Source organism: Antedon mediterranea, chromosome 3 (genome assembly GCF_964355755.1).
Source record: "Antedon mediterranea chromosome 3, ecAntMedi1.1, whole genome shotgun sequence".
NCBI classification, from domain to species: Eukaryota; Metazoa; Echinodermata; class Crinoidea; order Comatulida; family Antedonidae; genus Antedon; species Antedon mediterranea.
Genome location: NC_092672.1, coordinates 2,542,056 through 2,554,784, shown reverse-complemented (window position 1 = coordinate 2,554,784; position 12,729 = coordinate 2,542,056). Strand labels below are relative to the sequence as shown.

General features: G+C 35.6%; 1 protein-coding gene across 1 annotated transcript; it reads right to left on the bottom strand.

Annotated features, from left to right (window-relative positions):
- Window positions 1-3,488: 3,488 nt before the first annotated feature.
- LOC140044506 (6-phosphogluconate dehydrogenase, decarboxylating-like) lies at window positions 3,489-12,641 on the bottom strand. Its single transcript, XM_072089035.1, has 14 exons — window positions 12,501-12,641; window positions 10,132-10,165; window positions 9,755-9,796; window positions 8,704-8,883; window positions 8,515-8,580; window positions 8,223-8,341; window positions 7,128-7,194; window positions 6,803-6,937; window positions 6,557-6,682; window positions 6,148-6,211; window positions 5,836-5,966; window positions 5,618-5,751; window positions 5,227-5,449; window positions 3,489-4,787 (listed from the first exon to the last, which is right to left on the bottom strand). Exons 1-14 carry the CDS (start codon window positions 12,506-12,508, stop codon window positions 4,668-4,670), a joined length of 1,449 nt encoding a protein of 482 aa, XP_071945136.1. The 5' UTR covers window positions 12,509-12,641; the 3' UTR covers window positions 3,489-4,667.
- Window positions 12,642-12,729: the final 88 nt, after the last annotated feature.

Below are 12,729 nucleotides of genomic sequence, written 5' to 3'. Positions count from 1 at the left end.
GGATCTCGGTACGTCATGTCTGTCCTTTTCTGCATCCTCAATCCTCTACAGGGCCTAGCGATATTTATTTTATTCGTTCTGCGCAGGAAAGAGAGCAGCAAGAAGCTGAAGAGCTGGTGGCATACTTGTTGCGCATGCGTACCTAGTTGTAGGCGTCCAAGTTTGCCTGGCAGGTCAAAGACCTACAATGTTTCTGAAAAACCAACTTATACACAACAAATGTCTGATGAAACTACGTATGTTTCAACAGTAAATTAAAATCCTCTTACAAAAATAGTCCGTAGTAAATCTGCACACGCTTCCTTGTAAACCCAGTCTAGGTTATAGATTGTATTAAATAATACATTTAAAAAAGGATAAATATTGTAGCACACACTGCGTTTCCTACGTATAACACTTGATCTCAAAAACAAAAATCGAAACATCGACTGGTAGAAAATACAGACAGGGCAAATCTACTGTAAACCGTAATAAACGCATTTTAATATTTATCTTTTAAAAATAAGTTGCTATCAAACTAAGTTTGAAGAAGCATAACAGCATAACAAAATCTACACATAATGTTAAACTATTCTAGTTAGTATCAACTGCAGTGTATATTTATGGTCATGGAAACACATAACTTAATCTAGAAAAATAAACTCCAAATTATTTTAATGAAAATGGTTTAAGAAGATCTCCCACACCTCGAAATGCAGAAAAGATCCAGTGGTAAGGTTTAGTTGTCGATATGGCATGGTCACACGTTATCAACTATTTCAAGCGAAGATGGAGGCAAGGAAATCAGAATGGAACGCGACTCAGTGCTGTATCTCTACATACGATTATTTCCCCAGTATCAGTAGGTGCCAGTATCATAATATTATAATAGGCGATACATGTGAAACACATGTGATGCTGTATTAAGAATCTACATTCTGTTCCAGGTTTAGACTAAGTTAAACGATTATGCATGGTAGGATTTTTTCTTTTAAAAAATATTTTTTCATAAACAATAACAATAATGTGCTCAGGGATTACAGCACAAACTTTAAGATCACATTTTCAGTAGTCTGGCAACTTTATGGATTGTAGTTACCGGTAAGCTATTAAGGGTATCATAAATTACTTTTTTAATAGATGTTTCTGTAATTTGTTAATCTAACTAACAATGTTATTGTTTTTGTTTGTTGTGCTGTAGTATTAATACGAATAATAGAGCATTTTAAATGTAATTCTACTTTTATTTCTATTCTATTTGAATTCTTAGAGTGTATATTGTTAAAATAACAATAATTATAATCTTTGGCTAACGAATACATGAATTATTATTCAATTTGTCAATTTTTCAATTTATTTCATTTTTTTTTTATTTTTTTTTTTTTTTCAATTTATTTTTTTTTCAATTTATTTCAATTTTTCATAAGTCATTATGATTTGTCATTTGTGATTCACCGGCGGTGATTACCGCCGGTAAAATTTGTATATAATGGCACATTAAATAAATAAAATCAGTGAAAATTGGCTAATTTTAAGATTTATTACATATAGGTTCCAATAATACAATCTTATCTTCATTTTAACTTGAGAATGCTTGACCCCGTGGAGTCGCAGTGTCATCTTCCTCTTTTTTTAGCGTAATTTTTCTTTTAATTATCTATAACAAATGTATTTAAATTTGTAATATTTAATTACACGTTCTATTAAACGTATTTATTGGTCCATCATTGGCTTGCGTAACCATACCCTACAAAACCAATACACTTGTTTGTTATGCTGAGATAAAATTTACAATTGATCTGTTCTTAGACAGATTGGTAGAAAATGCTAAGCGGTCTAATATACCGTACAGAAATAGGATAAAAAAGCTAAATAAAAATTTAGAAACGTAGCAGAGTTTCAGTCAAATCGACGTCCACAGTTGAAATAAAAAAATTAGTTTTTAAGAAATGCAAACAAAATCGAACTCGGGTGATTTATGCTAGATAAGATACTGTCACATCTTTGTAAAACACTTCGGAAACTGATGACCACACGCCGGACCATGTTGACCACTGGGATGCGTCCATGGCGTATCTCAATGTGTTGCCATAACTCGACATCTCATCTCTGTGTGCGCAATCTCGATATGCGGCAGTTAGTGTTGCCATAACTCATCTCATCTCTTTTAATTACCGTAATGTCTGATCCCGATATGTAATGAGACATTTTGTGCTGCTATGCTCATCTATATCTCATCTCTTTTAATGTCTGATCCCGATATGAGGCATTTTGAAGTCTACTTTAAAATTTCAACAAAATTAAAACAACACATGAAACACTGTAAACAACAAAGGCAGCAGGTGAGACAAGATCCACATAGAAAAACACGGTCCCCCTCAGTCCTTATGCTGTCAGCCTCATTCTCGTAATCATAGTCAGTTGCTCCTGAATAATGTGGTTGAATATCAACAGGTTTATTGCCGAAATCTGTAGCTCCGTAAAGTTTATCTGGTTGTTTGTTACCAAGCAGTGGTGTCTGGCCCGACTCACTGGCAACACTGACGCCATGGTTCGACTCCATAATGTTACGTTACCGTATCACATCATATCGTTAAACGATTTGGTAGCCAAACGAAATATGAACACCATTAAAGTAACACACTAAGCCTATACAGTAGTACTGTTTTTATATACGCCAAAATGGTATACTACCAACATGCAGTATCATATCGGCTACTCTTCACGGTATCGAGTGACGAATAACGTTTATCTAGGTCTAACAGCAATTGAATAAATTCTAAAGTTCAATGATTATTGATAGTGATGTTCTAGATTAATACAGTGCTGTGTGTATTAGATATGATTTTAATATGTTGATTGAACCTAAACAATTGTGGTTGCCTGAGGGCATGTGGGGGATGGGGTTGTTTTTTTTAGTTGGGGACATTGTTTACGGTCTATTTTACGATCTATACTACATTAAATTCACTTCTAAGTAACGTATGCTAAAATGTTGGTTATTTGAATCGTATAGACTACTATATAGTGTTGAATATACCAGCATCAAACTGGCGTGAATAATCATACATAATACAGGCGGTCTATAGTTGTAGCTTAACTATAAAAACAATTTAACAACAGAACCACTAATCTCGGCAGGCGTGTTGGTCAACCTTCTATTAACAAAAAAAACCCTAAAAAAACAGTTACATTATGTTTTTTAGTAGTGGAAATAAAACAACGGCCATCTTTTAAAATAACTTGTTTTTCGTCGATTTACAAATTGTTTTGTTTTGTTTACAATTGAGGAATAGTAAACAAGTATATTGATTGACATTGTTATGTATGTAAATATGTAATTTTTATTCCAACAACAAATATTAATTTCTCATCATGTGACCGGAAACTTTATCTTGTGTGTATTGTATTAGTATTTTTGCATCATTTCCATTTTTGAAACGTTACATGATGCCATTACGTCATATATTTGAAAACGAAAAACACAGAAAGGAATCACAGTGTATGAAAAAAATAAAGTAAGAAAAATCTGTCCGCTCATATTTGTTCACAATGTGTGTATTACTTGCTGAATGATACAAAGGCAATCTACAGGATGCTGAGCTCTGAAGATCAAAGGGTTTACCTGTGGCTGTGACACGATCAGTTCAACGACGACGCTTAAACAGACACCGTGCGCTGTGGTGAAAACATACATAGTACAGTAGTCTGCGACAAGATCAGTTCCGCGCCACTTTAACAGGCATGCACCGCGCGTCGCGGAGAATACATACACAAGCCTTATACATTACTGTTGGTAGCTGTCGCAACCAGACATAAGATCAGAGGACTGTTACGAGTTCCTATCTTGGCAAGACGAGCTCAGTGCCATCGCCTTGATGATACTCGAAACAAACTCGCATTGCGGACTCAAAACTTTTTTTTTTAATTTTTTTTTATTTCAAGAGTTGTTAATTCTTTGATATCATTTACCCAAAACAGAGAATACCCTACAAACGTTTAACCAACATATAATGCTGCTATTTCATTCTTTAAAAAATGCGATATAAACTTATTTACTATTACTAAATATATTCTTTGATATATAATATCTAGTTATAATATTTCAAACTTTCAAAAAAATTAATGGAATGGTAAACAATGTTTGACTGGTATTGTACCAAAAACATAAAAAGCAATACACGATTTTATCTGTTGTTAGCCAGTCCCTCATCAGTGCGGGTCTTGGGACAGGAAGACACTATGATACACATAGCCTATGTGTTCAATATTTATTTGTAATTTATGGAATTATTAAAGATGGATAAAGGTTTTGGAATACATTAAGTCACATGGTCTTTTTAAATTAAATATTTCTATTTCATTTACCTATAAAAAAACACCCCAACATTACACCATTTCTTTCTACAGTAACAACAAATTATTCATTAGCTAAATTACAATTTCTATTATTACTAGTACAGATGCTGTATATATATATATATAAGTTCTAATTACAAAAAAATCCCTATTTAATTAATTCTTCATTTTATTTCGTTATTACCAGTATAGAAAGACCAATAGCATGTTCAACTTTCACCTCACTTTACGTTTTTTTTTATGTGAAAATGGTGGGTTTACAACTTCATAGACATTGGTGGTGAACTTTAACCGCTTTAGGTCACTTGGTAATAATGACCTTTGACCATTTATGCATTGTAGGTGCTTGAGGAGACATTTCCACCATGACCTGTCCAGTTGGTGTGTACAAACTTGCCAGGGCTGGCTAACAGTTCATAGGTGTGTGCACCAAAATAATCTCGCTGAGCCTGCAAAAAAAAAAAGAGGTTAAAGTAATTGGTTGTATAGGTAATCAAGGTGTATAAAGTATTTTGGAATATTAAAAAAATTGGTTAAGTCGAGGCAATCTAACAACAGGACACTGAGCTCGCCTTGCCAAGATACGAACTCGTAGCAGTCCTTTGCTATTATATCTGGCTGCGACAAATACCAACAGTACTGTAGTATTTATATATTCTCTGCGGCGCGTGGTGTCTGTTAAGGGGCGTGGAACTGATCATGTCACAGCCACAGATAAACCCTTTGATCACTAGAGCTCAGCATCCTGTTAGATTGCCTTGGTTAAGTTTATGCTAAGATGCTATTAGGTTAAATTTGCAACTGATAAAATATTTCTACTGGTGTTGGGGTTCTAAAGAGAAAAGATCTTACAATCAAAGACCAGAGGTAGATTGAGGAAGAGCTTACCTGTATAAGATTGGCAGGAAGCCTAGCCGACCTGTAGCCATCAAAGAATGCCAGAGCAGTGCTGAATGCTGGTGTGGGGATGCCAAGGAGTACGGCTTGAGACACTACTTTACGCCAAGCCTTCTGGCATTTTAGAATCTCTGTCTTGAAGAAGTCGTCAAGCAGAAGGTTTCGCAAAGAGGCATTCTTCTCAAATGCTTCTTTGATGTTTCCTAGAAAACGACTTTAAAAAAACAAAAATATTTATAACACCGAAAACACTACAAACAAATCTTCAACTTACTGAAGGCGGAAACTTAATAGAAGAAAAAAATCAGAATCAAACATGTATATTGAGCCAAAAAAATAAAATAATCAAAAGGTGCTAAAAATAACAATTTAAGCAACATACCTTCTGATGATGCAGCCTCCACGCCACATGAGGGCAATGCCACCATAGTTAAGAGTCCAGTTGAACTCTTTTGCAGCCTCTCGCATCAGCATGAAGCCTTGGGCATATGATACAATCTTTGAGGCATACAAAGCCTAGAAATAAAAAAAAAGTAGTAACAAGTTTCTGGGTGGTTTGGGTGAGGTTTTTTTTCAGAATTTCTAGAAAAGAAAAAGTACCTGTCTGATGTCCTCAATAAACGCCTTTTTGTCGCCATCATATTTAGTAACTTCTGGGCCAGACAGTTGCGAGCTTGCCGTCACTCTTTCATCCTTGAGAGAAGACAAACAACGAGCAAATACAGCTTCACCTGCAAAGCAATAACAAAGAAAAATGCAGGTGTTACACAGGTGTTTGTTATGCTTGATTGATTTCTATTTTTGGTGCTATATTCTGCAGAACAGTCCTTTCTGAAGAACAGTAAAACAGATATACAGTATACACATTTAATATACTGTAAATATATCACAACACTGTACTTTGATACATACCAATAAGCGTTACAGGCATACCATACTCCAATGCAGAAATTGCAGTCCATTTACCAGTTCCTTTCTGTATAACATTATTTTAAAAAATCAAATACATTATAAAGTACAGATGGAAAGAAGGAGAAGGAGGAGGTGGATTTGTAAAGCTCTGTCTACACTGTCAAACTAGTGTGATGTGCCCAAATATGGTAGTGATATGACATCATCATGTCCATATATGGGCACATCACATTTTGTTGTCACGTAAAGTTTAATAGTGTAAACAGAGCTTTAGACAAATAAAAGACTGATAAAAATATATCAAATCATGTTTGCTATGATATTAAATATAATATGTAACATGGTAAAACAATCGGTTCTCTTGTTTGAGTTAATTATTAAGCGTAGAGGGGCTCGGTAAATGATTTACCTGTCCAGCTGCGTCTTTGATTTTTTCCACCAAATATTCACCATCTACATCTTTGTAGGCCAGAATGTCTTTTGTTATTTCAATAAGGAATGAATCCAATTCTCCTTTGTTCCATTCTGTGAACACCTGTAAGTAGATGATATTCAAAAATGCAAGTGTTAATTTGTATGCATTATGGGAAATTGTTGAAGGGGCTATTGCCAAAAAAAGAGTGAAAAAAATGTCTATTTGACATGTGTATCTCACCTCACTCATTTCTCCAGGACTCATTCCGAGGGCGTCCTTCATCAAACTGTAAGCTTCGCAAATCAACTGCATGTCTCCATACTCAATTCCGTTATGGACCATCTTTACGAAATGTCCTGCGCCATCTTCCCCAACCTACACAAATGCAATTTGAAAATTGTCATTGCAGTAATTGTATTTAGACTTAAAAATAGACAAAATTAGTAAATTCTAAAATAATACATTTATGTAAATTATCTCATTCCTGGATTGTATAAAAGATCAACAATACAAAGTGAGTGTATGTTATGGTTGTTTATTTGACCCGACCCATAGTCTTGCTTACCCAGTCACAGCAAGGTTCACTGCCAACCTTTGCTGCAATACCTTGAAAGATGTCTTTGATGTGAGGCCTGTGGAATATACAAAAACATTAGTACAGTATTCCATTATCATTACTCGCCCTACACAACAAACACTACTCGCCCTACACAACAAACACTACTCGCCCTACACAACAAACACTACTCGCCCTACACAACAAACACTACTCGCCCTACACAACAAACACTACTCGCCCTACACAACAAACACTACTCGCCCTACACAACAAACACTACTCGCCCTACACAACCAACACTACTCGCCCTACACAACCAACACTACTCGCCCTACACAACCAACACTACTCGCCCTACACAACCAACACTACTCGCCCTACACAACAAACACTACTCGCCCTACACAACAAACACTACTCGCCCTACACAACAAACACTACTCGCCCTACACAACAAACACTACTCGCCCTACACAACCAACACTACTCGCCCTACACAACAAACACTACTCGCCCTACACAACAAACACTACTCGCCCTACACAACAAACACTACTCGCCCTACACAACAAACACTACTCGCCCTACACAACCAACACTACTCGCCCTACACAACCAACACTACTCGCCCTACACAACCAACACTACTCGCCCTACACAACCAACACTACTCGCCCTACACAACAAACACTACTCGCCCTACACAACAAACACTACTCGCCCTACACAACAAACACTACTCGCCCTACACAACCAACACTACTCACCCTACACAACCAACATTACTCGCCCTACACAACAAACATTACTCGCCCTACACAACAAACACTACTCGCCCTACACAACAAACACTACTCGCCCTACACAACTCGCCCTACACAACCAACACTACTCGCCCTACACAACCAACATTACTCGCCCTACACAACAAACACTATTCGCCCTACACAACCAACACTACTTGCCCTACACAACCAATATTACTCGCCCTACACAACAAACACTATTCGCCCTACACAACCAACACTCCTTGCCCTACACAACCAATATTACTTGCCCTACATAACCACTTAATTCTAATAAAAATAATAATAAGTTTACCAAGCTTCTGGCTCTCCACCAGGCATCAGGGAGGGTCCGTAGCGGGCACCGTCCTCACCGCCACTCACTCCGCTACCAACAAACAACAGGCCTTTTTCTTTTAGGCTTTTATGACGTCGCTTTAAAGGAGAAAACAAGTATCTTGTACTACAGGATATACTAATAGTTTATAAATAGTAAAGTACTATTACATTATAAACTGTAGGAGAGGCCTACTTGGTTACTTGGTAGATAGACCCTGTAGTCCTTAAGGAAGGGCCCTAGATTTTTCATGCTAAACATTTCTACTCACCCTTGAGTCTGTGTATTCTGAATTACCACCATCAATGATGATGTCACCCTTCTCAAGTAATGGTACCTAGAAAATAAGATCATATTTGGTGTATATTACTGTTAACAAATCTATATTTTATCAACGTATGTTAGTTCCTAACTTGATTCACTTGTAAGGCTGTAAGTCAAGAAAATTGAAGCAGCTCACCAGTTGGTCAATAAAGGCATCTACTGCTGACCCGGCCTTGACCAGCATCATCACGCGTCGTGGCTTCTTCAATTTCTTCACCATCTCGTCCAGTGAGCGAGCACCAATGATTTTAGTTCCTTTTGCTTCGTTTGCAAGGAACTTATCAACCTTCTCAACCGTACGGTTGTATGCACATACCTACAAATCAATACATGATATTAGTCTTTTTCTTTTCTATACATTTGAAATTATTAGGGCAGAAAAGATTTTTATAAATACGGTAGAACTATTCCTTCGGGACACCTCTATTCAGGGGACCCCTCTATTCAGGGGACCCCTCTATTCAGGGGACACCTCTATTAAGGGGACAGTTTATTATGTCCTATATGTGTCCCTTTAATAGAGGTTCTACTGCAAATTCAAAAGCAAAATTCTGTAGAAAATTACGTCCAGAAAATTGCAAGAAAATGAGGACAGAAAAGATGTTATAAATACATTACAACACTCCTTTGCTTTCTTGCACTACTGTAATACCCCTTTCACACCAAAAGCAAAACTCCGGAGACACCCCGGAGTTGACGCCCCGCTGTTTGGTGTGAAAGGTAAAATAAGCAACTCCGGAGTTTAAAACTGCGGGGTTGAACAGCTGAACATTCTCCGGAGAGCGAACTGCGGGGACACCCCGGTGTTTTGGTGTGAAAGGTACCAACATCAAACTCCGGAGTGTTTCGGGTCAAAAGGTCATCCTCACACGATCACTCATTGCTTTAGTTTTATTTAAATACTTTAAATATTTGTACAAAATATATAGCGGGTTTAAAAAATAATAAGTAGTATCAATAAAATATTATATTACTTCTGAGGCTTTTGAAAGTAATTATTAAATTAAAAATATTGTTAATTAAAATTATTCTAATGATCGATAAACCCCGGTGTTGCTAGGTTGGTGTGAAAGGGGTATCTCCGGAGTTTCGACGTTTTGAATGGTCATAAACGCCGGGGTGTCTCCGGAGACACTCCGGAGTTTGGTGTGAAAGGGGTATAAAAGGCAAATGAGACTGATTCTTACCACAAAGCCATGGTCATTCATGTTCAGAATAAGATTCTGACCCTGCAAATACAAAAGAAAACTACAGTAATAAAGTGCCCAAATATGGCAGTGATGTGCCCAAATATGGAAGTGATATGACATCATCATGTCCATATATGGGCACATCAAATTTCTTTGTCACATAAAGTTTGGTAGTGTAGACAGAGCTTAACACTTTAAGAAAAAGTTTTAGGGGAAATACCCAAGAATATTACAATAGATGAATGTAACATTAATTATGTATAGAATGCAAGATTTCAGACAGGAACAACCTTTGATTTTGTATTTAATTTTTCCATTACTGAAGTTAGTAAATATTAAGAAATATGAAAATAATATAATAACAACATTCTTACCATGACGGCCAAACCAATTAGAGCAATATCAGCTCTGAAAGAAATATAAATGATATGATTAACACTGTAGAGAGTATAAAATGAATGGTTTTAAAATAAATATTTTTTAAATGTAAAAAAAAAAATTAAAAAGTTAGGTCATATAGGTAGGTTAGAAAAAGTAAGCAAAAAATTCTTTTTATCAAATATTTGATCAACATTCCAGAAGAATTTGTAATTTAAATTCACAATAAATTGATTATTTATGAGATAAAAGTTTGCAGTAATATTAGGTTATTACTATTACAATGTGTCTTACTGTAGGCAAAAACCACAAAAAGACACAATATGCAATCAATAGACTTTCTACAGTAATTTATATTAATAATAAAAAGTTTATTTTTTGGTAACTGTATAAATAGGTTTTTTTTAGCCAATTGTGATTAGGTAAAAAGTTCAATCACACATCATCACAATTTATATTAGTACAGGGATAGCTCTTGTCTACACTATCAAACTTTATGTGACAACAAAATGTGATGTGCCTATTATATGGACATGATGATGTCATATCACTACCATATTTAAGCATATCAATCACTACCATATTTAAGCAGATCACTACCATATTTAAGCAGATCACTACCATATTTGGGCACATCACATTTTTTTTGTCTAACTAGTTTAATAGTGTAGAGTGGCTGAAACAAGATTTTCTCATTTTCTTTTTCTCTACAGTTAAACTAATTCACTGAGTGCAACACCATACAGCTGAATGAATTAACGTTGTTAATCAATTCTCAATTGCCACTTCAAAAGCCATTTAAAAATCTATGCTGGATTCATGACATTTAGCAATAATAATAGTAGCATACAGTACTACAATGTATACTGTAGATAATAATTATGTTAAGCATTGGTGCGTATAGGATATTCCGACTCAATTAAATATGGTATGCTATTTTATTAGACAGTGGTTTGGAAAAACAACTGTTTTTCTCCAGACAGAGTTTATTTTACAAAATCAAATGAGGGTGTGTGTACTGTAGGCCTACTATTAATAGTTAATACCTTATTTTGGCAATAGCCGCACAAGTTTTATTATGTACAGTATATGACGGATTAAAACAATGAATTTGGTTCAGTGTATGCAAGCGTTTGTGTATTCAATATCGTTCTTATGTTTAATAATAAATGTGCAAGGACTTTTTCAATTTTTCTTTCAACAAACAAAATTATATAGACAATATTATTAAAAGTAAATAAAATATAGGTTTGTGCTACCACTTGTAGAAGGAAGTGAATTAAAATAAAAACCATTTCCTTGTAGTGGTATGACTAGCAGAAATGAATGGGTGAAAGTGTTGCGAGGCCTTTACTTTACTATATTGTTGAATAAAAAGTTTTAGTTATAAATTTCTTCACAGAAGTTGCCTATATTTATGTTTGGAATAATTTATAGGGATTCTAGACATTGAAACTGAAACAGAATTATTACAAACTTTCCATACCCACCATACTGTATGACCGAGTATACCTGTACAGTATACCCCACCCACTCATTTTTTGCAAAGTTTTGTACCCAGGCTAACAACCAACCATCCCCCCTCCCCTCTCCCAGGCTATTGACTATACAGAATTTATTCAATAAAAAAACATTTTAAATCTGCTAAGTGTTATCAATATAACTGTAACCAACTCAATAATATCCTGGTGTACATACAAGTGCAGAGTCATTCACAACAAATCTGATGCCAGATTATGGATACAATGGCCGATTCTTATATCATTGTATTGTAACTGCATTGTTGCACTACAATTGCTTCCTGGCTGAAAAGCTTTTTGAATATAAAAGGTAACGGGAAAGACGCAAACAGAATAGGCCTAGCTCGCTGTTTCTTTGTTTCTTATAAAAAAGGACTTCTAAAATGGAAAATTAGTTTTGTCATTCTGAGGTACGTTACAACTGTTTTTCTGAAAGATTTAAGATGGGGAGTGTGATAGACATAGAGAAACTTGAAAGATATTTGGCTACCACAAAAATTGAAATTCACATTAAATAATTACACACTATTTTGTACTTGATTGATGTTAAACAATAACAATTAACATATTCAATATTAATATTCTTATGAATACTTCAGTAGGTCAAATTTAATTCAGTCAGCTCCTTCCTCTCCTTGTGTGACATGAATACGCGGCTTCTTAACTAAAGTGTAGGCTGGCATTCAGTAGGCCTAGCCTATCCTTAGTTCCAGCCTACTCTCATAAACCTGTTCCCTCTCCTCCCGCCGGCCCTGAAAATTCCCTGCCTGCCTGGCTGCTAACAAATGGAACACCGGCTACTATTTCTTACACAAACTAAATGATATAAAAAGCTAGAAACTTACTCTGCCATTATGGTAGTAGAGTTTCGTTGGAATTCTAAGATAATACAAAATTGGTATTTGTGGTAATGGTGCAGAAAACCCTTTCAAACAGTTTCCTCATGCAGCAGCAACCCAAATGATACAGCACAAAAAGTACACGGTGTTTAAAAGGCGTACCTGAAAAAGTTAAAGGTCACCATTTACTTCCGCATGTCATGCTCATTTGCATGTATTTTAATAACAAAACGAT